General features: G+C 40.1%; 1 protein-coding gene and 1 long non-coding RNA gene across 4 annotated transcripts in view; one reads left to right on the top strand and one right to left on the bottom strand.

Annotated features, from left to right (window-relative positions):
* LOC146767913 (uncharacterized) overlaps positions 1–26,658 on the top strand; it is an 89,876-nt gene that overhangs the window by 27,408 nt on the left and 35,810 nt on the right. The gene's annotated exons all lie outside the window — the stretch shown is intronic.
* MTHFD1L (methylenetetrahydrofolate dehydrogenase (NADP+ dependent) 1 like) overlaps positions 7,793–26,658 on the bottom strand; it is a 143,935-nt gene continuing 125,069 nt past the window's right edge. For both annotated transcript variants that reach the window (XM_021540609.4, XM_085576594.1), the window contains 2 exons: positions 14,297–14,405; positions 7,793–10,757 (listed from right to left, as the gene is read on the bottom strand). In XM_021540609.4, the coding sequence (XP_021396284.4) occupies positions 14,316–14,405 (90 nt within the window). In that variant the 3' untranslated portion in view covers positions 7,793–10,757; positions 14,297–14,315. The remainder of the gene's footprint in view (positions 10,758–14,296; positions 14,406–26,658) is intronic.

The raw sequence follows: 26,658 nt of genomic DNA, 5'->3' as shown, positions 1-26,658 counted from the left end.
AAATACTGTAGAAGTCTCATCCTGGCCACAAAGACAAGTGTCCAGGAGTGAAAGTCTGGGTCTGATGATCAGCTCCCATGGAGTAAAGCATGGCCAGCAGCCCTTGCTCCTGGGGGAAGAAGAAACCATAGGGACATTGGGAGATCCCCTTGCATGTGACAGGGACCAGCTCTGGGGATAGCACAAGGATGCAGGTCTGGGAAGGTGAGAGTCAAATCTCAGTGACTGGGCTTTGGCAGGCTCCCAACAGGACAGTGGTGGGGAAAATAGGAATTTGAAAAATGATGCCAAGATTAATTTTTTTTATTGTTCCAGGAAACCATAGTTTCCTAGTGTCTGTCCAAGGACTTGCAAGAGAAGTCCTGAATTTGTCCTGTCAGTATGGGCAATGAATAGCTGGAAACTGAGACTTCTGCTGTGCACTGTTGAAACCTTGATGAAGAACTTTCCTTGCTAAAATAAAGTTGATGTGATCTGAGTATCAGAGCAGCACTGAGGTCCTGAGCTTATTTTCATCTCTAAACAAATTTTTTTGCTGACTCTCAGTTGATATTTTGAGGATTTTCTATTGATAAAATGCAATAGTGAGCACTGGGTTTATCCCCTGTTCATAGACCCATTTTCAGGGATGAGTAGGGCCTTCACATGTGAGATTGTAGCAATTTAGGATTTTATGAACATTATATTTATTTGCAACAGATTTACAAACTTAAAGCAACATGACTTTTTATTCTAAAATACAGCAATTGAATTGCAACCAGAATTATGAGTTAGTTAAAATATCACATGTAATGAAAGCATAGCCTGGCAAAAAGTGAAACTGGAAAGTTTGTTTCTCATGAATTTCTATATCACCATGGAAATGATCTTATCTCTCTCCTGTGTGCATTTCACTTCTTCATCTCTCATGGTCTCTCTGCTTTCATGAAATCTATAGTCATTTACTTGTCTGTTAATTTACTGCTTAGGAACTGATTTAGTATTAGGGGCTGGACAAACATGCAAAAATATCATGATCACATAAAATCCATTTCCTTGAGAAAGAATAAAAATAAGGCTAAGAAGCTCCCTTCACTACTTAGTAAGCCTTGGGATAATTTAATATATGCAAATGTATACAAAGTGCTATGGAGGATGTAAAATTTATTTCACATTAATTGGAAGTGATCTATGGGATCACACAGAGGTGTGAGTGGGCAGGCCATTTCCAGTTTGCATTTATGTGTGTGATGCGTGTACACACAGATACACACAGCCCTGGCAGTGATTACCAGTGCTGAAAGCAATCACATGCTGCAGCTGACAAGTCAAAGATCAAGTAGAAGTTTTTTTGTAAAATGAGGGAAATCCTGCTTTGAATAACCAATGACTTGACCTTTGTCAGTTGTTAGTCTAGTTGGTAGCAATTATCCAAAGGAGATTAAATTATCAGTCTCAAGGCAAGGTACTTTGCATTTTGAATAAAACCAGGGATTAAACACAGATACTTTCTGAATGCCAAGGGAGTTTTCAGCAGGATAATGATTTCAGAGGAAAAGCACACTAGTGTGAGTAAATTGCAGTTTTCTTCCCCCTTCCTTGCTCCTTTTCCTTAGCTTGAGAGCCCTGAGGAAATCTTGCTATGGACTGGCAAGAGCACTGCTGGCTTATCCAGCAGGCTGCAAGTGGGACACAGATGGCAGCACTCGCTGTGCTTGCAAACCAGGCAGGTGGTGTGCGAGTCCTGCTGGGGGTTCACAAACACCTGTGTGCCAGGTCACAGTATTTTGTGGTTGGATGCTGATTTCTAAGGCCCGACACTCATTCCTGAATACAATCCAGAGTCCCAGGTACCATCCACCTGCTCAGGAGCACCAGGATTTCCCCAGAGACAGCTTGCTCAGGCTGGGCTGAGGGACAATTTGCCTCAGGGGTACATGTGGCATTGTGACTCATGGCACCATGGTGCCAGCCAGTGCTAGGACAGCTGGCACAGCAGGCAGAGCTGGCTGCACAGCAGGATTCAGCTACACCAGCTATTCCCACCACCCTCCTCAGCAATGGAGTGGTTCCTGCAGCACTGTCCCACCTGCTCCGGGGCAAGACAGCCTGCATGGGCTAAGGCACCCAGAGCTGGTGGTTTAAACCCATCCAGCTGCTTTCGTAGAAGGGGGCTGTGGAGGGGCTGCAGCTGTGCTGCCTCTGCTGGGGCAAGGGTAGCTCTCGCCATTGATCCAAACACCTAAGTCCATCAAACACTGCAAGACCAAAGCTCTCAGGTAAGGGCCTGGTGTGGATAGGTGCTGCAGCATACATCACAGCTGAGCCAGCCACAGCACACAGAGTATCACCATACAATTTCAGAAGGCTTCAACTCATACAGAACAACAACAAACCACTTCACAAGGCTTCAAGCATCTGCTCCTTCTGTCCTTAATACCCCTCACCTTATATGCATTGCACCTGTGTGTCCCCTTGGTGGTTGGTCAGTGCACCTGGGCACTCCATGGCTCATTGCCTTCACTGCTGCCCACCTGTCCTGCACAGCTGGAGGATAGCCAATTGGGGATGGGGCTCAGTGCGCCTGGGCACTCCATGGCTCATTGCTGTCAATGCTGCTCACCTGCTTTTCCCAGCTGCAGCCCACTGGGGATGAGACTCAGCCACAGCCTCTCTCCCAGTTACCACAAACTCTGTGCCTACAGGTAGGCAGCACCTGTACCTGCCAGACCTCATTGTTACAGACAAAACTAAAACATCTCAGGGCTGGTGGGGGTGGGTGGAGTGAGAGTTGCTTTCTTTGGGTGTTCAGGCTTTTTATTCTTGTTTTTGTCCTCAAGTGATTTGAAATAAGTGATTAGGCCAGTGCTCTGAAAGTCTGCAGTCTGTGACTTGGGCTATGACTATTCATCCAGGAGAACAGCAGGTAAGTAGTCTTGATGTGGCTCCTTTGAGGGGTTGTCGGGGAATAGCTGTGCCATGCTTCCATAGTCCAGGGTTCTGGCTGCCCTACCTTTGCAGCAAGGCTTTGCTTTTTCAGCACATTGCATGAATGAGCAAGTCCTTCAATTTACAGCTGCTAAGGAGCCCTACAGCAAGTGAGCTAGTCCCTAAATCTGTACATAAAAACACAAATTTACTTAAAAGAAATTCTGTTTAGTAATAAATCTAATGTTGAGCATGTGGTGGGACCAGTGAGCTCCAGAGGTCCTTCCTATCCTGAGTGGCTCTGTGTGGATAGGGCCACAGTGAATATGGATAGGGCCAGCATCTGTACCAGATCTGAGTGAATGTTTAAATCTAAAATATTTTTATTAGAAAAAATATAGAGTTATATCCTGCTGACTCTATACTGGATTCCTCTGCTCCACTGAAAATATATTTTTAAAAAATCTATTTGCCTGCTGGACACTGGCATTTAATGAAATCATGTAGAATTTAAATCATGTGCTTGAATTTCTGAGTCCAACATTTAAGTTTATAAGTCTTGGGAGAGGTTTTTGGGGTATTTTTTTTTTTTTTTTACATCTGTCATGCTCATCTTTCCACATAGTAAACACCTACATCTTCACCTGTTGGTGGGCTGCAGGGAGCAGGATTTGCCCTGTTTGTAGGGTGGGGTGCTTTGACTAGGCTTTGGGCTTAGTGGCATTATAGCAGTCTGCAGTGAGTCCAACTGATCCAGTGCTGATTGTGTCTGCAGGGTCCCCAGACATTGGTCTCAAGATCCAGGCAAGCTTTTATTCTATCCTGCTGCAGCAGATGTCTGTAAACATTTCTGTAGCTGTTCAGGCTCAAGTCAAGCTGGTTGAGGCAATGTGAAATTCTAGGTCAAAAGGTGAAATGCTGCTAAATTTAAGATTCAAGTTTATGTAGATGAGTAAATGGTTACTTGGACTGTTTCCATTTCAGTTGCACTAAGTAAAGTATGGCTCTCCCAGCACATTTCCCTGCCACAGCTGAGTATTACAGCCACTTTGCTTTGGGAGTTATGAGAAAGATCCTCCACAAACATGTTTTCCCAAGTATGCAAGCCTAATTGCTCCTGTGCATCCAGGCTTGTCTCTCTAAATGTTTGGATTTGGCTCTGTAGGTTCACTTAATCATACCTTATACAGGATTAAACAGTGCTTTCTTCTGTCAGTTTGTTCCTACCACTTGTCTTCAAACAGTGGAAAAACCTGAGCATTAGAGACGTATGGGGTAAGAATCCATTTGCAGATACACAAATATATTTGATGACATCCTCTCACTGGGAGAGAGGGAGGTTTTGGGACTTTTTTCTTTTGTAAGAGCTTAAAGGGACAAAACTGGAATATCAGCAGAAAAGCAGTGTTTTAAGGAATCGTTTTTGCACTCAAGTACTCCTTCTCTAAGCATGGTGTTGGATGTGGATGCTGTTCATCCTTTCTGAAGGAAGGGTTAGAAAAATAAACCATCTGTCTTTTAAACAGCTCATGAAACTCTTGGTTTGATAATTGCAGGTTGTCTGCACAGCTCCCAGACATGTTTAAATCATACTGAGTATAACTCTTCCATTTCTGCCTCCAGGCTGGTGTGTGGTTTGTTTGTTGCTGAGTAACTGCAGTTGTGGGATAGAGATGTCCACATTTAGCCAAGGTGAGGTTATCTGTTGCAGTGACCCGCCACAGAGGTGGCACATATGAGGAGAACTCAGTAAATACAGGAATCTGAGCCTGGAGCCTCCCTCCTCTCTGGGCACCACGGCAGCTGCCACCCCTCTGATCCCCTGCAGGTTCTATAGGTGATGCCAGGCACAAGCTCAAGGCAATATCTTCCTGTCTCTGGGGATCTGGTAATCCATCCCATGAGGAAGAACTGATGAGAAACAGCTTACAACACTTGCTATGAATTGGCTCTTGGTCATCTTCAGAAGTGTTAACTTTCCACGTATATTATTATCTCAGAAGCTATATTAGACTTGTTTTTTTTTTTTTAAACTGATAGCATTTTTCACTTGCTGGTCACTCTCTTTATCTACTATTTCCTAGTTACACTTCAATGCATTTTGCTGATTTAGTGTATTTCTTTAATATAAAATTAGTAGTAAAAGTTCCCCTTTCAGCAGCAATTTGCAGTTAAATGTACTTTTGCTTTATATATAGCCTTCTTCAGAACTGTGGTGCTAAGTTATATACTGCTCCATTTATAGGTAATTTTTATGTGAGATTTAGTGAAATTGATTCTCAGACTCACCTTGATTTACAACTGCTTTCATACAAATCTGTCCCAAAAGAGTGAACTTGATTCCTATGGTTTGTTCCTTCATTTACCATTTTCATAGTTTTTCTTCTTTTATTATTTTTCATTTCCCCTATACAATTGAGAATTAAATAACTTGGATACTTGGTTATTACTGACAGGACTGAGGTTTAAGGTCTACCTGACTTTCAGTAGCTCAAGAAGCAGAATTAGATACAGGTTTCATCCTGGATGAACAAGCTTTTGCCAGGTGTTAACATCTGACACTGAGTGACAGCAGATGAACACTCTAAACACGGGGAAAATCAGCCTCTGTATGGCACTGATGTGCAGGGTCTGGTTCATTAAACTGCCACCTCAAGCTGATGCCATAAAGAGCAGATGGGACTAAGATGCTGGTTTTGTTGCTCTCCTCAGAAACATCCCTCAGAGAGAGTTCACTTACCTTAAACACTCAAAAAACCCCAACAGGTTGGCAAATAGAACTTTTTCTGACTGCAATGGAAACAGCAAGGTGATTGAGATGAGCTGGAGCCAAGTGGGAATAGGTGTTGCACCCAAGCACAGAAACAGTGAATAAAGGGACTTTGAGTCCTTGCAGAGATTCTGTTTGACTGAAAGCTGTGTAGGGGCTGGTCTGGTGTCCCAAGTCAGACATTCTCCTCTCTGTTTTCCCCTTCAACCTTTCCTCAAAATAGAAAATGGAACGAAATATCCTGGAGTTCATATAGTGGTGCAGCTACATGTCATGTATATAATATATGTTTTGTACAAATACAGCCATAATTGTATGTTTCTGGAGAATAAATATAAGCTGTGTGTGTGATAAGAACATGCAGGGGCTGCATTATATGGGCAACTAACAGGCTATATCCTGAAAAGCTGAAACTCTTCTTTGGCATTAAGAATGTAACTTTGACCAGATGTTGATGGTAATTGAGTTGAAAGAACATGATGGAAATTGCCCAGTGGGAAACAATTTAGCTTTTAAAATGTCATGACTTAAACCTTGATTTAGTGTATTGCATAGAAGTGGGCATGACTTGTATTTGATACATCCTCTTTTTTATTAGTACTCTGCAAAATGAAGTTCTTAAGGTGCCTGTGGTGTGTGTGGAGAGGTGTGTTCCAGCTCTGGGCTTCCTCAGTGCTAACTTTTTCTGCTAATATCTCAACTCATAGGAGCATAGAAGAGTTTACCTTGAAAAGAACATGGAGATCACCCAGCGCAGGGTTGATTTTAAAAGGTTCATCAGGGTTTTGCCCAGCTGAGCCAATGCTGGCATGTAGCAGTTTAGCTCTTCCCAATCATTACTCAAAAGGTTAAGTTAAAAATTTTACTGGGGAAGCAAATATTGAAGATTTTACACAAAAGCTGCATACACAAATTGATTTCTGCTCATGCTTGTGTGTATGTAATACATTACACTCAACCACATGGAGTAGGGAACTATTATTATGACCACACTTGTGAAAATATTTGAATTTAGCTTACTTTATGTAAACTCTCTGGCCTTAACTCTGCAGTGAATGGTAACATGTATAGCACAGCAATCTTGTTCTCAGGACAAATGCCTGAAGGAGCTTTCAGTGTTTCCATTCCAACCCTCTCAAGCAGGGGGCCATATCTTGGCCTTAATTTTTTTCCCTAAAATATTTTGTCCAAAGAAAATTCTATGAAAACCTGCATGGTTAAAGAGGTAACACCCTCCCTCATCACCCTAGTAATTCCGTGGAGTGGAGAGTTTGCATATGCCTCCCACACTCACCCCTGGTTGATTGGGTGGCTGTCAGCAGGACTGACCCATGGGCCACCAAGAACAAACCCAGTGCTTGAGACCTGTTCCATATGGCTAAGGTCCTGGCTGAAACATTGCAGAGAAACTGTATGGAAATCTAGCCATGAGAAGCATGTTAAAAACTTAGAACTAATGCAAACCACAGGGCTGGGACTTCATTTAGCTATTTAGAAAACAGGAGCATTCCCCACTATGTGCCTGCAATGCTCAATACCTTCTCCACTTTATTAATTTGTGCTCCCAGCATGTTTTCTCCTCTGTTATGGCCTAATGATTTAGCACTCATTAATTCCTAAGTTTTTGTATCACTTGTGTTTGAATCCCACCTTGAGAAGCCCATAAATATTCCTGTACCTGACAATGCTTCACACAAATCTAGCTGACAACTCAAGAAATGAAAATTGTCCAACTGGCCCTTGCAACTGATCCAGCCCTTCACATTAAGAACCAAAGGCAACAGCAAGATTATTTTGGGACCAGAACAGGATGTTAGCTTCATGTGTCCTTCCCCAAGAACAAACCAATTTCAAAAGGACTGTACTGATGGAGAAGAACACATGGACAGCCCTCTAGTGCATGGCCTTTTGTGGCAACAGCCAGGCACCAAACACTTTCCTGGGTTCTGGGAAGTCAAGTAAGAGTCCCATGTTTTGCTCACATCTGGCCACACCATGGCTGAGCTCCTCTCCTTCCTTGGCATAGCTGTGTTTAGCTGGAGACATGGGCATGACAAGACTAAGTGGCTTATGAGGAATTAAAAAAAAAGTAAAGTCACTAAGTAGACAAGATCATAGAGAGAACAATATTAAATAATGGATGTATTTATTAATGAATTCAGACAGACACCACTTGTGCAAACTAAACACTAGCACACAGACTTTATTTTCATGTTCATAGCAACTGAAATTCTGGAAGCTTGAATTTCAAACTACAAATGAAGAAACCTGTTGCATGTATTCTGAAGTATTTCAATGTCATTGCAGAATTAGTTCAGCAGTAGCAATAACAAAGTATTCAGTCACTACAGAAAGCAGATCTTCTGATAATAAACAACCATATGGTGCTAAACACGCTTCAGCAAATGCAGGGATAAGCTTGGCAAGCTGCCTTATAAAGCTCTGGTTCTGCCATATGACAGTGCTGCTCAGAGTAGATGCAAAAAAAAAAAGGAGTCCCACAGTCACATCCATGTAACAAGTGACACACCTACCAATAAGACTGATCTTAAAAAGTTTTCATGTTAAACTCTTCTGGAGGAAGGCCTCAGAATCAGGGGGTCCCAGGGAACATACTGTGTCAGTTTCTGCAGCTCAGCTGGCAGCCAATAGCTCAATCCCTTTGGATCAAAGGACCAAAAATGCAATAGCTTGAGAGATTTTTGAGCTAGTTAACTAGATGGGGTGGGGGAAAAGCTACAACAAAAGTGGCCATTTCAGCTTTCCTTGAATTATTGAAGCTATCTAAACAATATCACAAATCCTGTGCACATGACAGTAGAAAAATTACTCTCAACTAAATGGGCTGGAATGGTGTTTTAGGGAGAAAATGCTGGGTCAGATAAATGGCCCCAGCATGTGTAGCCTGAAGGGGTAAGATGGAGACAACACCATAGAAAGTATCAAACAGCAGCTTGAGATGACTTATAAAACTTGCTCAAACATCCACATCCATATGGAAGCTTCACAAGCAATCAGACCATGTTTAGTTTCCCACACTGCGTGGGGAAAATTCCAGCGCACCTGCAGAGGAACCACAGTGACTCCTAGAAAGGCACGATTATGTATTTTCTGAATTTCTCTGGACAAAATGGAGGGAAAACCTTGTTTATTTTTCTTGTAAAGAAGCTACTAGGAAAAGTGTGTCTTGAAACCACACCTATATTCTTCCAAAACTCTTTGGTTATTTCTTGGCTAAATAGATGAATGTGTGCAAGACTTATTTACAACACTGCTGTATGAGTAGGATTGTGTTGTATTTTGTGGCAAAATTTAATAGAAAATATAAGAAATCTCTTCCCAGAAGCTCTGAGAGCTTGAATCTGACTTTCTACTTATCATGTTTGTCATGTCCCAGTGTAATTAAAGCATCCACAGTCTAGGCTGTTATGAGCTCTATCGTCTAGTAAGGATAAAATATTAAATTGCTCTAGTTTTTACACTTCACAGCAATCCCAGTAGTGCTGGAGGACCATGCTATGAATAGCACTGAAATGCAGTCAGCAGACATTTCCGTGCTAGTCCAGGGAAGGCACAGACAATTAATTGTCCCCAGTTTGTTCTACTGTCCATAATTATAGTTTTGAGTTTATAAATAACGAAGCATGATTTTAAGAACCAAAACAAACCCCTCAATTACTACAGAGTTCCTGAGATAATTAAGTCTCCAAATGTGGCTCTGTAGAAGGGAACCAAGGCTACACTGCAAAAGCCCATAACATGCAGATGTGCGTAAGCAGAGCAAAGCGACAGGATGGAAAACGTCATCAGGAAATTAAACCCTCTCATCATTATTTCACCGCTTTTTACCTAAAAAAAACAATGGCCTATTGTCTCAATTCACCCTATTGTTCTGTCACATTTTTTGTTATTGAAGGAACCAACAGTCAGTCAGCGAGAGTTTCCTGAGGAATAGCAGTTTGGAAAGTTCAATGCAGTATCCTGTGTTTTGCTACAGGTTTTAGGAAAAACCAGGAAAGTAAAGTTACTGAGACAAATTAAAGCACACAGTTTGCAGTTCCACTTGTTTGAATAGCCCTTCAAATGAAAATACCCTCCACTTTTACAAGTGTGGTCGTTAAAACCTGCAAAATGAAGCAGAAAAAAGCTGTGCCCTGTCTGCATCCTGCTTGATGGATGTTCCTCTGTTGTTAGTGGGCCGTTGTGTACTGCCAGGGACGAACTCTAGGTCGGGAGCCAGCACAGCAGGAGGCTTCATTAGCCATGAACAGGAGCAAAACAGCACTTCAGAAGGAGCAGTGCCCTGTCTGAACAACCAGCTTCACCACAACAAGCACATAATCAGCTGGACAGCCTGTAACACACGCTTTGAATAAAGACAGACCTATGGATACAAGACAGCCATGGCTTAAGTGTTTCAAAAGATCTTTGCCCAACAAGGAAAACAAATTATACATTAAAAACTTTTTACAAAATACATGCTCTGTTCTTTCTCTGTTTAATATCTTCCTTGCTTGAAGCTTGGCTGTTGCCCAAACGCATCCAGAGCAACGCTTGATGATAACTCAAAAATGTGCAGTTAATCTATGTGTAGTTTCAGCTCTTGAATGCCAGGAGCAAAAGTGTACTTTTCAGAGAGAAATAGGCTTGGTCACACAGCATAATCATGTTTACGCAAGTTTTTAGTAGATAGCCAAGATAAAGGAAATACTTCTGTACACTCCTCTGAGAAAAGACAAAAACTCTGACTTGAAAAACTGCTCTTTTTCAATGTCATTTTATCCACACAAACAAGCGTAAGCCCCAGTAGAGAGCTTCCTGCATTACAGACAGTAAAAATTTAGCTTGCTGTGGTGGTTTTTCTTTTTTTTTTTGCTTTGCCTTTTTTTTTTTTTTTTTTTTTTTTTTAACCTTACAGCTATATTTCATCATAAAAAACTAGTTTGAAGAAAGAGTAAACTTTTGCTCTTTGGTCTATCTTGACATTGCTCCAGAGACACATAACAGGAATATTTCAGATTCATTTTTTGTGTCCTACTTGCAGGAAACAGGAAAGTTGGAGTTCTTAATTTTCAGGCTTCTGAAATGACAAAGATAAGAAATTTATACATTGAAACAAGATATCTTTGCTTTCTTTAAAGAAAAAAAGGCGTCACATTCTAAAATGAGTGCTTCAGTGAAATGGCATATTTTTGCCTTAACCATAATAAAAAAAATGTATAGTTAAGCCATATGCACCTCCTATTTATTATCTGTGCAGCCCTACTAGGTGAGAAACAAAAATCTGTACTTGTACTCCAGCATGATACAGACTTCAGACTGCACATACTGTAGTAATTGTTGCTGACTGAAAGCTAATACTGTGGAATGAGACTAAAAAAAGTATTTTTTTTGTTCACAGGCTCAGTTTTGTGGATGTAAGGGAAAGGTCTTAAAACACTTTGTATTTTAATAAATTAAAATGAAAACATCTAACAAGTAGTTTGCAATTTTAGAACACCAGTCTTGGTGTCCTGCTCTTATGGACTTTTTTATGACCATGAAGATGGTCACAGGCAGAGCTCTGGGATTCCTCTCAAGTTCAGAAAAGCTCTGAGGGCAACAAACTATCCATGATGTGTATCAAAATAATTCTGATGCTCTGCCAGTTTTAAAGAGTGTGAGAATACATCAGACACTGTGGACAGTGGCAGCCTTATGAAGTCACAACCAAGTGAGGAGAACAATTTCCCCCTGCAACCATCAACCCAGATACTTAAAAGCCTGCATAGTATGAGCAGACACCTACTGCCACTGATTAAATTATAGGGATCCTTAGAGCTCACAGGGGTCCTTAACAGACTTTATTTGTGCAGGTCTAGTTTGGGACTTCTCCTCACTGAGCAAATATTACAGTTTCAACTTTCTTAGTGTATGAGCTGGGCAGTATAATTTAAATATGACAGTGGCCAGTGACAAAGGACTAACCAGATTCCTTTGGGTTCATTTCTGTATATTAATGTTTCATTTTCTTTGATAGACCATGTTGCTCCTACAGAGAGACTGCAATATTGTGTACCCATCTATTGACTATTTGTCAATAGAAAAACAGAGTTGACTTTTATGGTAAGGTTTTTGCTTCTATGACATTTCAGAGCACGTTCAAATGACTGGTGTGAAGTGATAGAGAAAAATCAGAGTCGCAAACTACACCCAGTATTTTAGCTCAGCCAGAGCTTCACACAGCATCCTGAGAAGCAAGAACTTCTGCCTGTATCTCTTTCACAGGTCTGATGAAGATATGCATTGCAGAGGATGATATTAACTGCACACTAAAACAATTGTTCTCAGCTCTACAGGCATGTTTATAATGAAATATCTGCAGTTCTTCCACAAATTTCTAAATATTTTTCAATTAAAATGTCTTAAAGATCTGAATCAGCCCTAATGAGCTGGCAAAACACCATATTATTAGTAATATTAGATAATACACTAAAATGCTGAAGAATTCAAATTAAATTAAAAAAAATTGCTTGCTCTGCCATCACCGAAACAAAGACCTCAAAGCCATAGTATCACCTGCAGTGTGGGCTCACTTCAGAGTGTGTGTGAAAACAAAGGATACTACTAAACTTCTCCACAGAAAGTTGGGAGTAAAGACTACATGGGAATATTATTTCTTTCTTCTTCCAAAATTAGCAATGTACAAATCTACCACATGAACCAGATGAATTTTAGAGCTAATGAACACTTGACTGACTTGTGTGGTGCTCCCTGGGTATTATCATACTCTCAAGACATTTATTTAGATTGTTAAAGGTAGGAACACAGGTGAGCATGTGCCTATATTGGTGAAATATACATATAATCAAGCTGTTTTTTTTTTCTTTAAAAGGCTTAAACTTAATGAATCATTCATCTGTCAGATGCCAACAATACCTCCACAATGAAATTAAAATAATTTATTAACAGTTGGTCATATATGTTATTTCCTACCTATTATGTTTTTGTGACTTCATTGGCATTTCTTTTTACATCTGACAAAACACCATCACTGACTAAAAGCCAAGTTTAGCATTTTCATTTCATGCACAGCTTCCAATGAAAGGCCTTCACAGTTGGAATGGAGTATTTTGCCTACTTAATTACTGTTGTTCTTCCAAACTCATCAGTCCCTGGTTTGGATGGATTTGTGTAAGACAAGGCAGTAAACACCCAATTAAGCAGGCTGTGTGAATCTGCATATAGATTTTACATTAGGATTCTACAGTCATTCCAAATGATTCAGAAGCAATTACATGGCTGACACATGATGAATCAATATGTATGCATGAAGCTGCCAGACATATAATGTGTATCAGTAAGAAAAATGGGATATAGGCCAAGAAGTGGTATGTGCAATGCTACCCAGCCACAGGGATTGTTTGCATACAGGTAATAAATTACCTGTGCATGAGGTTAACTTTCAAGGTGGGTGCTTGTTACTTGTCTTGACTGGCACACACAAACTGGCAGAATCTGCTCTCAGCAGATGTTACGTAAATATTGTGGCATTCATGTGAATATGTGGGCAAGTGAACAGTTCACTTGGTCTGGCTGGGTTATGCAAACCTCTCCCCACCTCCAAACAATCCATCAAAACACAGAAATAGAAAAGGAAAGCCCTTTCTCTCAGTCCACAGTAAGAAAGGACTGCTAAAGCAGGGCTGAAGCACCTGGGCACATCCACCTCAAAGCTGTGGCTGATCTGCGGTCCCATCACAGTCCTGTTAGCTCATAGTAATAGTGTTGTTCTGTCTTAAAAAAGAAAAACCCTTTTGCTCTCCAGACCAATCTACTGGGGGAGAGAGCTAAGTGATGAAAGGAGAGAATCCCATGACAGGCACACATGGTTTGTTTCAGTCAGGGTTACATTCTCTCTTACTCCACTTATTATATTAAAAGGTTAAAGTGGAGGAGCATGAAATATTTTCATAACATCTTGTATTTTTAAGTGAGGAACATGTGCTGCACAAAATTAAAGCAGGACACCAAGAAGATTAAGTACTTAGAGAAAGGGAGGAGGTGGTGGGTAAACTGCAACCTTCGAGGAAAAGGGAGAGAATCTGGCATGAAAACCAGGCTAAGAGGACAGCTTTGTGTTCCTGAAATGCTTATTACCATTTCAGAGAGATGACAGCAGCTATGAAAACAAAACATGAAAAAACAAGGCAAAGCTCATGAACAAACTGAGAAATATCTTCTGTGATATCTAGGTAATGACAGACACACACTGCCACGTGAGTGCAGTATCAAAGAGTATTTCTTTTGAGGTTAGTAAGATGACATGGTTTCTTCAGCCTGCCTTTTTCCATAGCCAAGAGCAGCACAGTTGCAGAGCTGGCTCCTCCTGATGCCAAACTGACAGTGCCAGGAAGTCAAAAAGGCACCGTCAGTGGACAACAGCAAAGTGCCAGTCACCATTCAGCAAATGAGAAACCCATGTGATAAATTGCACATTATGAAATACACTCCCAAAGTGTCTGGAATCCTTAGTGAAACTAGAGCCTAGATAAACTCCTGACAACCTTTCTTACACACATACCAGGCACAAACATTCTCCCCTAGGCTGGAACAAGAAAATAAAGGCTGTTGACTGACCTGAATTTGGATGTCACTCTCAAAACAATCCTTTCACTTGCTCTGTGATGGGGTCAAGGTCAATGTCATAGAAGCATGGCCTTGTGGGCAGCCCTGGCATGGTGCTCATCTGTGGAAACAATGACATTCAGTTATACTTCTGCACCTGTAAGCAGATAATCAGTCTACCCTTGCATGTAAACCTTAGATTAAGAGAAAGGTTGGATTGTTCAACACAGGCTCGATCACAGATGTGATCTTTACCACATCTTTTTTTTCTGTTAAAAATGTCAAACTTGGTACTTTTTGGATTAATTTTTAAGTATGAGCTTCTAAAAGACAAGAAAGAGGAAACAAAAGCCAAAAAATACAGGCTAGCACAGCAACCTAAGAACAAATTCTATCACAAAATGAACACTCTTTGGGACTTGCCTGCTTCCCAAAATATTTATCCAGAACATTTATCCATTTATATCTCCTGAAAAAACCTCACACAGCAAAGGGCAAAGATGTAATTGTCTGATTTTACCTGGTGTTATGAATGTGTTAAACTCAGACCTCTTCCACAGAAAACCAGAATACAGAAGCAGAATTAATCACAACATTTACCTAATGTCAGGAGCAAATTGAAATAGTTCTACTAAACATACAGGAAGTACAGCTGAATCCTAATTTAGTTGTTAGAACTAACAGGTTGAGATACTAAGCTAAAGCAACCCAATTATCTCAAACTATGCATAATTAAGATCCTGATCTAGCATAAGACACTAGCATCTGCATACTTTTAAACATGTCAATAGTTTCATGGAATTAAATTACACAGTTAGCTATAGCTCTGCTCAGGCTACTTCTGCTATTATTTGAAATTGGTATTTCTAGCAGCAATTAAAGGCATATGACTGACATTGAAAACTTGAAGTGCCCCACAACAATTTAAACCCCTTTAAATCAGAGGTTCCCCTGTTTCCCAACTCCCTGCCTCAGGATTCCTTGCTCCTCCCTGGCAAAGGAGATATCCGGAGAGCAGGTTTGGCAGAATAATGCTGGTTTTTGATCTCCTTAATTTTATCCTGTTTCAGCCCCTTAAGCCAGGGGCTTCCCCATTCCCAGTGTCCTCACTGGTACAGTGTAAAGGCTGTGCCTGTGGGGCAGTTTTAAAACAGGACCAGTCTGGATCAACTTGGGTCACTTTGGATTCACACCCTGAATATCTCACTATATTTCCACTAATTCAAGGAGCTCTAAAAACAGCATTTGGGCTTAATGCCTCCTTAAGACCTTTTGACATCTTAACCTCATAAGTGGAGAATGCCCCTGCTATAATAAGCCCTATATTGATACCTAAATTGATGAAAGACCTTACAGTCTCTCAAAACAAACCTGGAATTTAACTTTGCTTGACTGTTTGTTGGCTGAGAGTCTTTAAGCATTAAAACTTATTTGCTAGATTTTGAGGAACAAACTTTTCACCAGGGCAGGTCAGCAGAGTTCATGAAAACTGGTGGTTAACCTGACCACAGGAGGCAACCTTCAAACATGGCTGTGTAGGAAAGAAAATTATACAGCCTGAAGTACCAGAAACACTCCAAACACAACCTACAGAAAGGGTCAGATTAGGGTGTGTCTTCATGAGTGAGCTGAAACAGCTTGTTGGAAGAGGGAAGTTTCACCGTGGGAACCCCTTGAATGATTCTGCCTTGGAGCTGGCTCTGGCACTCGTCTTACTGCAACCAACCTTGTTCAACACACTGAACTGATGTCAATACATGTTTTTGTGGCCAGGGTTGGTTGGCTAAGCAACTAGATCTGCTTACCACACGACCAGATCACTTCCAGGTCCCAGGCTGTGCTGGGGGAGCAGCCAGAGTACACTGTGACCAGCCATCACCTCCAGCTCTCCAGCAGAGAGCTCAAAGCCAGGCAACCTCCTCCCTCTATCCTAATTCCCCAGCAAGCACAGCTCAGCTACAGTGTTTGCTCTGGCCAAAGGCAAGCCCTAACAGGATAACTGGCCTTGAAAGAGGAAAAAATTATGACCACCATCCTTGCTGCTCCAGAGTGCCAGACTTACAGACCCCCCATGCTCTGGGGCAGACTGTGTTTCACTCTGTTAACCCAACGTGCTGCACACTCACTGAGGGGTCAGCATCTCCCTTATGCCTCAGCTTTGCTCCAAACACTCACGGAATGCCTCCATCATGGGGATCCAAGCAAAATATCAGACCTCCCCAGCACAGTCCCATTTGCCCCAGAGAGTAAATGCTGCTGCCATTGCAGAGGTTAATCCCATACTGAGGGGGGAAGGTGCCTTGGGAGCTCAGTACCGGCGCAGCCATCATCTCACTTGAGATCTAGCTCAGAGGAAAAACAATGCAACAAGCTCTGCTAATGGCTCAGTACATTTCCTCTGTTTTTAAATATAGTTCTTCCTGATGTTTTGTTATTGTACGTAGTGGGATTAAAAGACAAAACTGTCAGTTTGTGTTGACCAAACCCTGCCTCTGACTGCATGACATCATTTATTGGCTGACATTTCCCTGGCATCTTAGCTAAGTACTAAAGCACCTTGCTACTATTCTTTATCCATTGGCCACCGTAGTTGGACTACTGCATCATGAGGGTTACTTAATTATTTTCTGTCTCAGATTCCTTCCAGTTTCTGAGTTAATGTTTTACAAGGAACTGCCTTAATGAATTACATCTCACTGGTAGGGGAATGAACAAATTGCCAAAGAAAACTTTCTGGTTACTTTGTGCATGGCAGTTCAACATCTGAAAGCAAACTCCCAAATTCCAAAGTTTTTTGTTTTGTTTTGTTTTTTTTTTTTTTTTTAATTTTTTTTAACCATTGCTAATTCAGAAGAGGGGTTTTTCTGTTGTTGTTTTTGTTTGTTTTGGTTTTTTGTTTGTTTTTAAAAATAAATATTAAATACAAGTCCTATATATGCATTTAATATTTTGGACTTTTTTTTTTCTTTCATAGGCACTGTATTAACTAATGAAAAGTTGCATTTAAAAAAATGCAAATATCAAACCAGTTTATTGCTGGTTTGGGAAATACAACCATTCTCATATTGAAAACTGAAGTCAACAAAAGGGAATAGGTTCATTTGAATTAAAACCACTACTGCATAAAATGAAGTACAAGGCAAAAAACCACCTCCAGAAGAAACACTTTGGAACACATACTTATGTGAATTACAGACTGAAAATAAACTGTGTACTGTCATTTTTCCAATGGCCCAGACTTTCAAACAGGCAAAGCCATGTAGATTTATGCTCATTACTCTCTGCTCTCATTATCTGTACACACAGAGGTAACCTGCAGAAAAATCTATCCCTTTTTCATTACTTCAAGGTCAATAGGAGGAGATGGCTGCCTGGCTGAGGAGAGTACTGCTGATTATTCCCTCTGCAGCCCTCCATTTCTCTCCTTCAACCACAAAGGCAGGAGAGAAAAGAAGGCTCAGTCTGCTCTAAGGCTGCAGCGAGGCTTCACCTGACTGGCTTTCCACATGGCTGCAGGCTCAGGATCCTCTCCCCTCTCACCATTTTCTGTGATGCTGAATGAAGGCATCAATAAGTGAGTTGGTCTTTACTCCAGCAGGCATGATCCAGAGGAATCCCTCTCCCTGACCTCAGTAAGCAGAGCCCAGATTTTTGTGCACAGAGGGGGAAAGCCAACCACCCCCTGGCTGTAGCGTATTCTATACCTGCACAGTGCCCAGCAGATTATCTCCACATCCCCAAGGCTTCCTGAAATAACTAATTACTAAAATTACTTCCATTTTAAGACTTGAAAAAAGCAGAATGAACAACAAAAGGGAAAATATGCTTAAAACGTAAATCACTTCAGTAATTAGCAGCTATGTACAGCATGAGAAAAACCTACAGAAATTTACAGTCATACAGCAGCTTGCTTGGCCTCTCATACAACACACATCCTCTGTATACTGCCCAGAGAGCAGCACAACTCTCCATCTAATGCAACAACATTTGGGTTACAGGTTGGTAGCTATGCAACATTGCACAGCGTGGCTGTGAAAAAAGAACAGGGTAAGAAGTGGACAATGACAGCACATTATCCACCGAAAATCACAAACTGGATTTAGATGGCTGAAATAATCAGTACTTAATTTGAACAAAGCTGCTACTATCACACTTTTCCTGAGAGAAGGAAAATACAACGCATAAGCTTGGTACCTTAAGGCTTAATGCAATTCACATGAATGCTTCATGCAGGGAAAAAAAATATACAAATAATTCAGAAATTAATAGGAACTAGTTTTCTAGGAACAGACCATTTTCTCCACAAACTGTGCAACTGTCCATACATCCATGAGAGCAAATCAACTACAGAAAGATGATGTGAAAAATAGAGTGCTATTTATTACTATGGTTCTCTGTGTTTAGAGTAACAAGTCTTACAGTCAGCTTATCCTAAGGATCATTTACACTCCTGGAAATGCACAGCTGGTAGAAGATAAAATATAATTTTAGTTAAGAATGCCTGAAGGCTACTGTTATATTAGGCATTTATGATCCTCCAGAAGTATACTTACATGACAGAATAAAAGAACCATAATGAGCTTCCTTACAAATTGAGAATGCCAGTTATTTTCAAGAAAGCCATATGAAAGTGTTGCTCTAATCCCTCTCCAGAAATGCATCCAAAGTTAATGGAAGAGTAGCTAAGTTTCATTTAAATTACAGTTGTGTGTTGACTTGTAATTTGAGTTGGCCATGAGATCTACATAACAGTTGTACACAGTCAAGCACCAAGACTCTGCTCACCAGGTTTGTTGTGGTCCCATGAGGAACTATGCTGCTTAGCTTCCTTTTTAGATCATACCTATATGCCTATCAGTGGTTGACATCCTGCCTTTGAGGTGTATTCATCCATATATGTATCTATATTTTTTAATTTATCTATATGAAAAGTTCCTAACAGAACTTGAGGTTGCCTTGACAAGGTTAGCACAATGGCACAATTTGCAAAACAGATGGTCCCAAGGACCACATCCAATTTATGTTAAGTGTCTTTTTCACCTATAAGACAAGAAGTGTCTGTTTTACAGGAATAACATGATTTCTGTTGAACAGAGAAAGAAAACCAGAGGAATCTGTACTTACATAAAGTATGGCAAACAACTCATTAGAAAATACTGAAAAATCAGCAAATAGCTTATAGGGGAAACCTCCCTATTCTGTGGCTTATGCTGTTAACATTGTGTGTGACATAAAACACAAATAATTCACATTTTTTAATTGTATCCTTTTGGTAATTAAATACCCTGTAACAACTCACAACCATTTCAGACTTGAAATACTGCAGAAAACAGATGTTGTTTCTCAAGAGAATTCAGCATGCACATGACTGCGGATAACTCCTCAATAAAATCTGATGGGATGAATTGCATATCCCACACTCCCTCAGCAAGAAACAATACAAGAGGAAACTCAAGAGATTTATAAATAGTGCTATAAACCTGTATGCAATATGGTCAACGTGCCAGAACTTGTTGAAATCCTGAGGCACAGCACGAAGGAGCTGCACTTCAGGGTTTCAATAATGTTTCCTAGTGTGAGTTAGACCCCTGGAAGACAGATCCACCACCAGAAATTTGCTCGACTTCAGTGCATCAGGGGAATGATACCATACCAAAGCCTGAAGTGATACCCAGGTGACCTTTCACCACCTCTTAAAAGCAAATAAACCTCCAAATCGCATATTAAGAAAAGTAGATGCATAATGGAGGCAAGTTTGTGCTTCCTTCAAAAAATATCAAGCTATACAAACTAATAAATTCAGTTTTGGAAATGGCAATGTTTTTTTTAAAAATTACTTTAATAGCTACATAATGTTTAAGAAAATATTATCTCATTGTTTTTCATTGCTTGAAGATAACAAGGGTTTCTGAAAGTGACTAAGCAATGATCTTTAGTTACTGTTTAAATAATGGTTTACTTTTAGGTTTTAATGAAAATCTGCCAAATCTGATGATGGCCACAGGAGTTAGGGAGAGTGACAATCATATTTCCTTCTCAGGAAATCTTTAACAGGAAAGGTTCTTGCTGCAATGTCTTAAGAACAACCACAGCAAGAAATTCAATATTTTAGCAGCTTTCAAAATGGTTAAAATAATGTTTGAAAATATGCTGATGCTACCCTGACATATGCTGTAGTGTTCCTTGCAGTAAACGGCTCTTTTTTACTGGCATGTTGACTGATCTCAGGTGCAGAAGTCCATCTGGCATCAATTATTGTATTATAATTGCCTCTTACTTTGATGTTTTATACATTCTTGGCAATTGTTTGATTTTTGTGAAAGTATTTACAACATCAAAATGTATGGACATTGCTCCTCTGCTCTCAGCATCTGGATGAAGTTATAAAAGTACTGAATATTGATTATACAATCCAAATTGGTCTTGCTGCCAGGTGCTCAAGTTGGGCAGAAGCAACTTGTGCCCTGCTACATCCTCTGAAGGATTATCAGGATCCAACAAATTACTCATCTTGAATGGAGATGATCTGAACCCAAAAGTGACCTCCTGGGCATTCTAGGGAATAAACAAAACCCACACAATAGTCCACATCTATCCAGTACAGTTTTTGGAGAGATCTTTGGGTGCATATCCCAAAGGAAGCAAGGGATTTCTTGGTGAATCAGTCTATGTACTGGAACTCAAATGCTGCTGTTAGTGATGTGCTGAAGGACCAAAGACCCAGAAAGGACATTTTTCTAGCTATTAAATAAAATATTTAGGAATAGATGTAATCTGTAACAGAATGAGCAATTTCCCCAATTAAGTAAAATATTTATGACTCACATATATGACTGCAGTTCCTCTTGGCAGAGTTCTCTCAACTAATTTTCATCTTAGAATTTATAAAAACACACTTGAAGCAGAAGAAAATGGTCCCCATTAGAAAAGCACAATGGAAATAATATATTAAATTTTAATTGAAAAATACATCTCGCTGAGGTAGCATGTTAGATGGTGTTAGTTGAGTGTACTGTATTCTATACAATCCACACCATGTTTCACAGAGTATTCTGCCCTACACAGGGTAATTGATAAACAAAATACTACAAAAATGAAAGCTACAAACCCCAACTTAACCAAATAAACCCTCATAAAAAAAAAAAACAAACAAACAAAAAAAAAAAACAAACAAAAAAAAAAAACAAAAAAAACCCCAAAAACATTCATGAAGGAAATGAAGGAGGTGAGAAAAAAATGAGACTACAAATTCCAGGTGACTTGTTCCAAAACACTTCCTTCATCCCAGCCCACTCAAATCCATTTCCAGAAGTAATTGCTCCCTTGACCAAGGCCTACATCCTGATTTTCCTTTCCCCACCGGGCTTTAGACAGAATCCCTGGCAGAGGACTCATACTCACTGCCTCTTGTACAAAATCACCTCCTCATACAGGAGAAATCCTTCCCTGCAGTTCAATCCTGATGTCAGATGCTCCCAGGGCTGTTCCCATTCTTGAAAAGTGTCCAATATACCAGACAGTGTGGGAAATGGGCCTCTGAAGGAACAAATCCAGAGGATAAAGGCAATTTTCTCAAGTGCTTTAAATAAGATTTATTATTAATATTTAAAGCACCTGATGTTCATGGGTACATAATGCTCCTGCTTTGTTCAGTGTTCAGGTCTCCTGGTAAAGAGGAGGTGTCCAAACTATGCCAGCAGCTCAGTTTCTGGTGAACACAGAGCAAGTTTTGTGGTATTTGGAGGGGAGAGATCTCAGTGACCCATCTCAGCTGCCTTGTATTTGTTCAGGGACTGAGCACCCTTCCTTTCCTCTGAAACCCATTTATTTTGTACCAAGTGTGTCTTTAGAAGTGCTGTTCTGGGAGCAAGATGCACTTTGTGCTGCTGATCTTCACTATGACATTTTGGTTAAAATCTTCATAACTCTGCGAAAACCTCAATTATCGCCTGGAAAGTGGAGATGGTGGCAGCAGTAGACTATGTGAAGCAAATGCGTGTGCTCAACACGCAACAAATCTTAGCCTTCTCAACACACCATTCTAGAAGAGCACAAGGAGCATCATGCAGTCATTTCATGGCAAATTACAACGTGAAAAAATCAAAAAAGATTGTATAACTGTGGTGAATAAAAGCACATTGAACAGCTGCTATATTAGCCCTTTTGGTTACAATTAACTGGATCCACTGATATCTGAGTAAGTAAAGCTTCCTAGGAAACATCATCTAGGCAAAGATGATGTGTGTGTGCGTGTGCATATCACATGCTTCTAAAACTGCTTCTAAAGAACATAAAAGTATTATAGCAAAGGACTCCTGAAAATTCATTCTTTTTAACAGTTAAATTGCCAAACTGGCTTGGTCTCACTACTTGGTTTAAACTAAGTGCCAGTGATGACCTTTTATTAGGTTTTTGGAAACCACCTTAAAACAACAGAAGTGGAAAAAAAAGGAGGTGACTATACTTTGCTAGTCCCATCTAAGTAGACAAGATTTAGTTTTCAGGACTGGGAAACAATAAAAGCTAGCATGAACACTTCACAGGTGCAGTTCTGCTTTCTGGTCTGTAGATATCATGGGAAGTGTCAGAAAGAAGAGACTGGGAACTGTGTCTCCAAAAAATGATCAAGTGTGGTGGGTACCAACAGCATCAGTCACTATCACTGGACTGTCATCATGTACTAACCTTGACTTGTGAGCATCTCTAACCTCATTACTTCAAGTTTCTATATCTACTTTCTGAAGTCACTTGCTGTTTGGATAAACAATTTAAATAATTTGCTATTTGCAAATTAAACTTACTTAACACATGCTATTTCATGACAGACTGAAGCAAACAAGAAATAGATAATGACAAAGAAGAACTTTCTATTGTAATTTTGGATATGGGTGCTTTCTAACCCTACCCTCTTCAGACAAATTACTGTTCTGATATGCTTGGTCCATGCCATCTTAGCTACACTGAGGAATTCAAAAGCTTTTCCTTTCTATTTGTTCCTAACCCAGAAGATAAGAATGGATCCAGCTTGGATGAACATGGATGCCAAACTGTTAAACTGTCTGCGTAAATGAGATAGTCTGAGTCACAATTCCATTGCAGACCTCTGGCGTTACATACTATTCAATATAGTGTGTCCTCTAGAATCATGCCAGAATGTACTACAGTCCCCTCTGACACAGAACAAAATAGAAAAAAAAAAGGATATCACTTAGATCAGCAATTTTCCTCTAGTCTATTGAACCACTATTTTAAGAAGTGAAGGCTGCTAAGGAAAGCAAGCCTTGAATAACCTATGCTAGAGCTCCCACTTCTCCTGGAAAATAAAGGAACATAGAAATACTTTGAAAAAGGCTGAAAGCTACTGACTTGTGATGAAGTCGAGTGTTCAGAAGAGCCAGCTCCTTTGTAAGCCATCTTAACAGCAATAAGGAGAAATATACAGCAATATAACAGCTGTGAGGAGAAAGGAAAAAATTCTAGCCATGAATGTGAGACTTAACTTTCTTATGGAAGTAGTGATTTTCAGTGTTTCTCTAAGAAGATACTAAAACCCTAATTTCTGTTTACTTTCTGTTAACCATGAGTTAACAAGCTGTCAAGACAGATTTGTCATAAGAAATCAAATAAAATTTTGCTAACTGATGGAGAGCACAATCTTTATCCTACAAATGTGTATCCTTACATAATAAAGACCTATATATTTTTTATTTCTAAATATAATTATTCTCAAAGTACTTACACATATGAATTAAATACTTCAAGTACATTTGAGAAACAAATAAAATAAGATCACCACTTTAAATTGTTGGCTAGGAAGCAGGGAAGGTTAAATGATTTGCCAAAAGGAGCTGAGGTGCTGCCAGGATAATGGAACTTGAAATTGGTAACTGATTCTTATCTTTGTCTCATATAACTGAAGTTCAAAAATAACACTGCATGCAACATCTTTTTCTATTACATAATGAATGCTGTATCAGCATTTAATACAACTGTGAGAAATGGAGAACATTTCTCACAATTTTTTCTCTATGAACTTGCAGTAAGCCACTTCCCTAACCACAGTTCCAGCAATAAAACAATGGTTAACAATATGTTCACAAAACCCCAAAAATGCTGCTGAATAATCTAATTAAAATCAACTCTATTTGGAAATATATTTTTTTTCAGTCTGAAGAACAAACCAACTCCCAAACAGATGTTTTGTGGGTAATATTTTTCCCAAATGAAGTATATGAAAGGACAAAAAAGAAATGGGAAGGTAGCGAATTTCTTCACCTCAACACAAGTTAGCATGACGTTTTTTTGTTCTCACAAACATCTAGTACAGTCTATGGGAACTTCTTTCCAAGCACTAGAAAAACTGTGAAAGTGTCATCATCATGGAAAGGCTTTTGTGCACATACAGAGTAAATCCTAAAAAGATGAAAAGCAAAAACACAGTGACACAGAAATTAAAAAACAGAATATAATCCCTCTAATGCCAAAGTGAACAAACTAGCAGGCAAAGCCATAAGCTTTATTTACTCTTATGGTATATCCTCCCTACTCTTCCTAATCAAAACAAGGCCAGTCTGTAATGAACTTTCATTTTTGGCAAAGAAATAATTTACAACTCCACTGCTCAGCCAAAGGTGTAACCAATACAACCCATAACACAGCCACTAATGTCCAGCCTTCCTCCTTCCCTCCTGGCAACCCCATGAATACAGATCCCCCGGGATGGCACACCAAACTCACCTGAAGAGCTGCAGTGCCCCTGCAGGGTGTTGCTACCCACCTGCCTGGGCACCTTCCTTGAACAGAGGCTGCTGGTGAGTAAGAGCACTCTACCTTGAATGCAGCCACAGATCCTGCTGCAATCCCATCAGCAGCTTCCCCTCATTCTCATTTGAAAATTACTTGTTGTTTATTTGTAGGAAAACACTCTTTATCTTTGCTTCCACATTGCATTTCACAGACTGAATAAATACTGACAGTAATGCTACTTTAAAGTTGATTTTTTTTTTCCTGTGGAAGTTATAAAGAAATTTAGCTTTTTTCTTCTTTTCCTATAAAATTAAAGAGACAAAGAGCTTCACAAACTCAGAGGGAGCTTATTTGCGCTGTCACAAGCATTCCTTGATCCCATTCTGGACAGATTACCTGCAGAGCGCTGATTTTCCATGTCTACTCTCTGCATCACATCTTTACTAAAGGTGCCAAATACATTGGCATTGATGTTCTTTCCTACAGTCTGGAGCAGAGCTCTACAGCTCATTTGGAGTCTCAGACACAAAGCAAATCTGACATACGCAGTGATGCTTCTCTCTGATGCATACAGAAAAGGGTTTATGCTACTCCCTGTGCACCACTGTATGTTCCCTCTCCATTTTCCTGCTGCTTTGCTGCAACTGTGCCTGACCCTGCAGGATAGTGCAGAGCACACGCCTGGCCACAGCTAAAGCACAGGAATGAGAAAGAGCCATCAAAGCTAGAAGAAGAAGGGGAGTCTCTATCTACTTTGCTTTATTTGTTTGTGAACATCATCTTTCCGTTTGATTCAGGGTCGCAGTAAAAGCTCCCGGTGCCTTGCTGCCTCCGGGCTTGGAGCAGCAGGGTGCTGTACAGGCACAGAAAGCTGGCGCAGTGTGATCAGTGACTACAGAAGCTGCACGCCTTCCATCAGCCAGAAGGCAGGCAGGGCGCGTGTTCCTCCCGTGTCACGGCAAACGTGCGCGCCCCGGGCGTCGCCTCGTGCACAGGCTGGTGCCAGGTGCCGTACGGAGAAAAGCTGAAACTATGGAGGTTACCAAAGCAATCACTGTCCAGCCGGGAGCTCATAGCTGAAGACCAACTGGATCTTTGAACACTATGCTTAGCATTTTTTCCAAATTACTTACTTGTATTAATTACAACCCTGTATATTGTTGATGGCTATAACCTCTCAGAAGTCCTCTTAAATTCCTGGACTCAATGGCTTTCCTGTGTTAATGACTTCCACATTTTAGTCACATGTGAGAAAGTATTTCCTTCTTTTATAGAAGTATTAATATAAATGCCTGGCAGCATCTCTTCACAGACTGAAAATACTTTTAAAGAAAAACTAGTTTCTAGGCAGTATGGAGACAGCTTCAGATAACCTTTAAATTATGCATAACACCACAGGGACACAATACAGGTATAAATACAAGTCTATGAAATTCTCAAGACTTTGGATTTACAGGTACAAATTCTAAATGAACATGACAACTTAAAATTTATCGGTCTTCTAAGTACTTCAAATATTAGAAACATGGTAACATGTCAAGGTTCTTAAAACTGTTTCTGTGAAGAATGATCCAAGAAATTTTGATTAAATGGAGAAAAAGAAAGTGGTCAAGTTGCTAAAGAATATG

Source organism: Lonchura striata, chromosome 3, assembly GCF_050655825.1.
Source record: "Lonchura striata isolate lonStrDom1 chromosome 3, ASM5065582v1, whole genome shotgun sequence".
Taxonomy (NCBI): Eukaryota; Metazoa; Chordata; class Aves; order Passeriformes; family Estrildidae; genus Lonchura; species Lonchura striata.
Note: the sequence above shows the minus strand (reverse complement) of the source record. Positions and strands in the feature narration are given on the sequence as shown.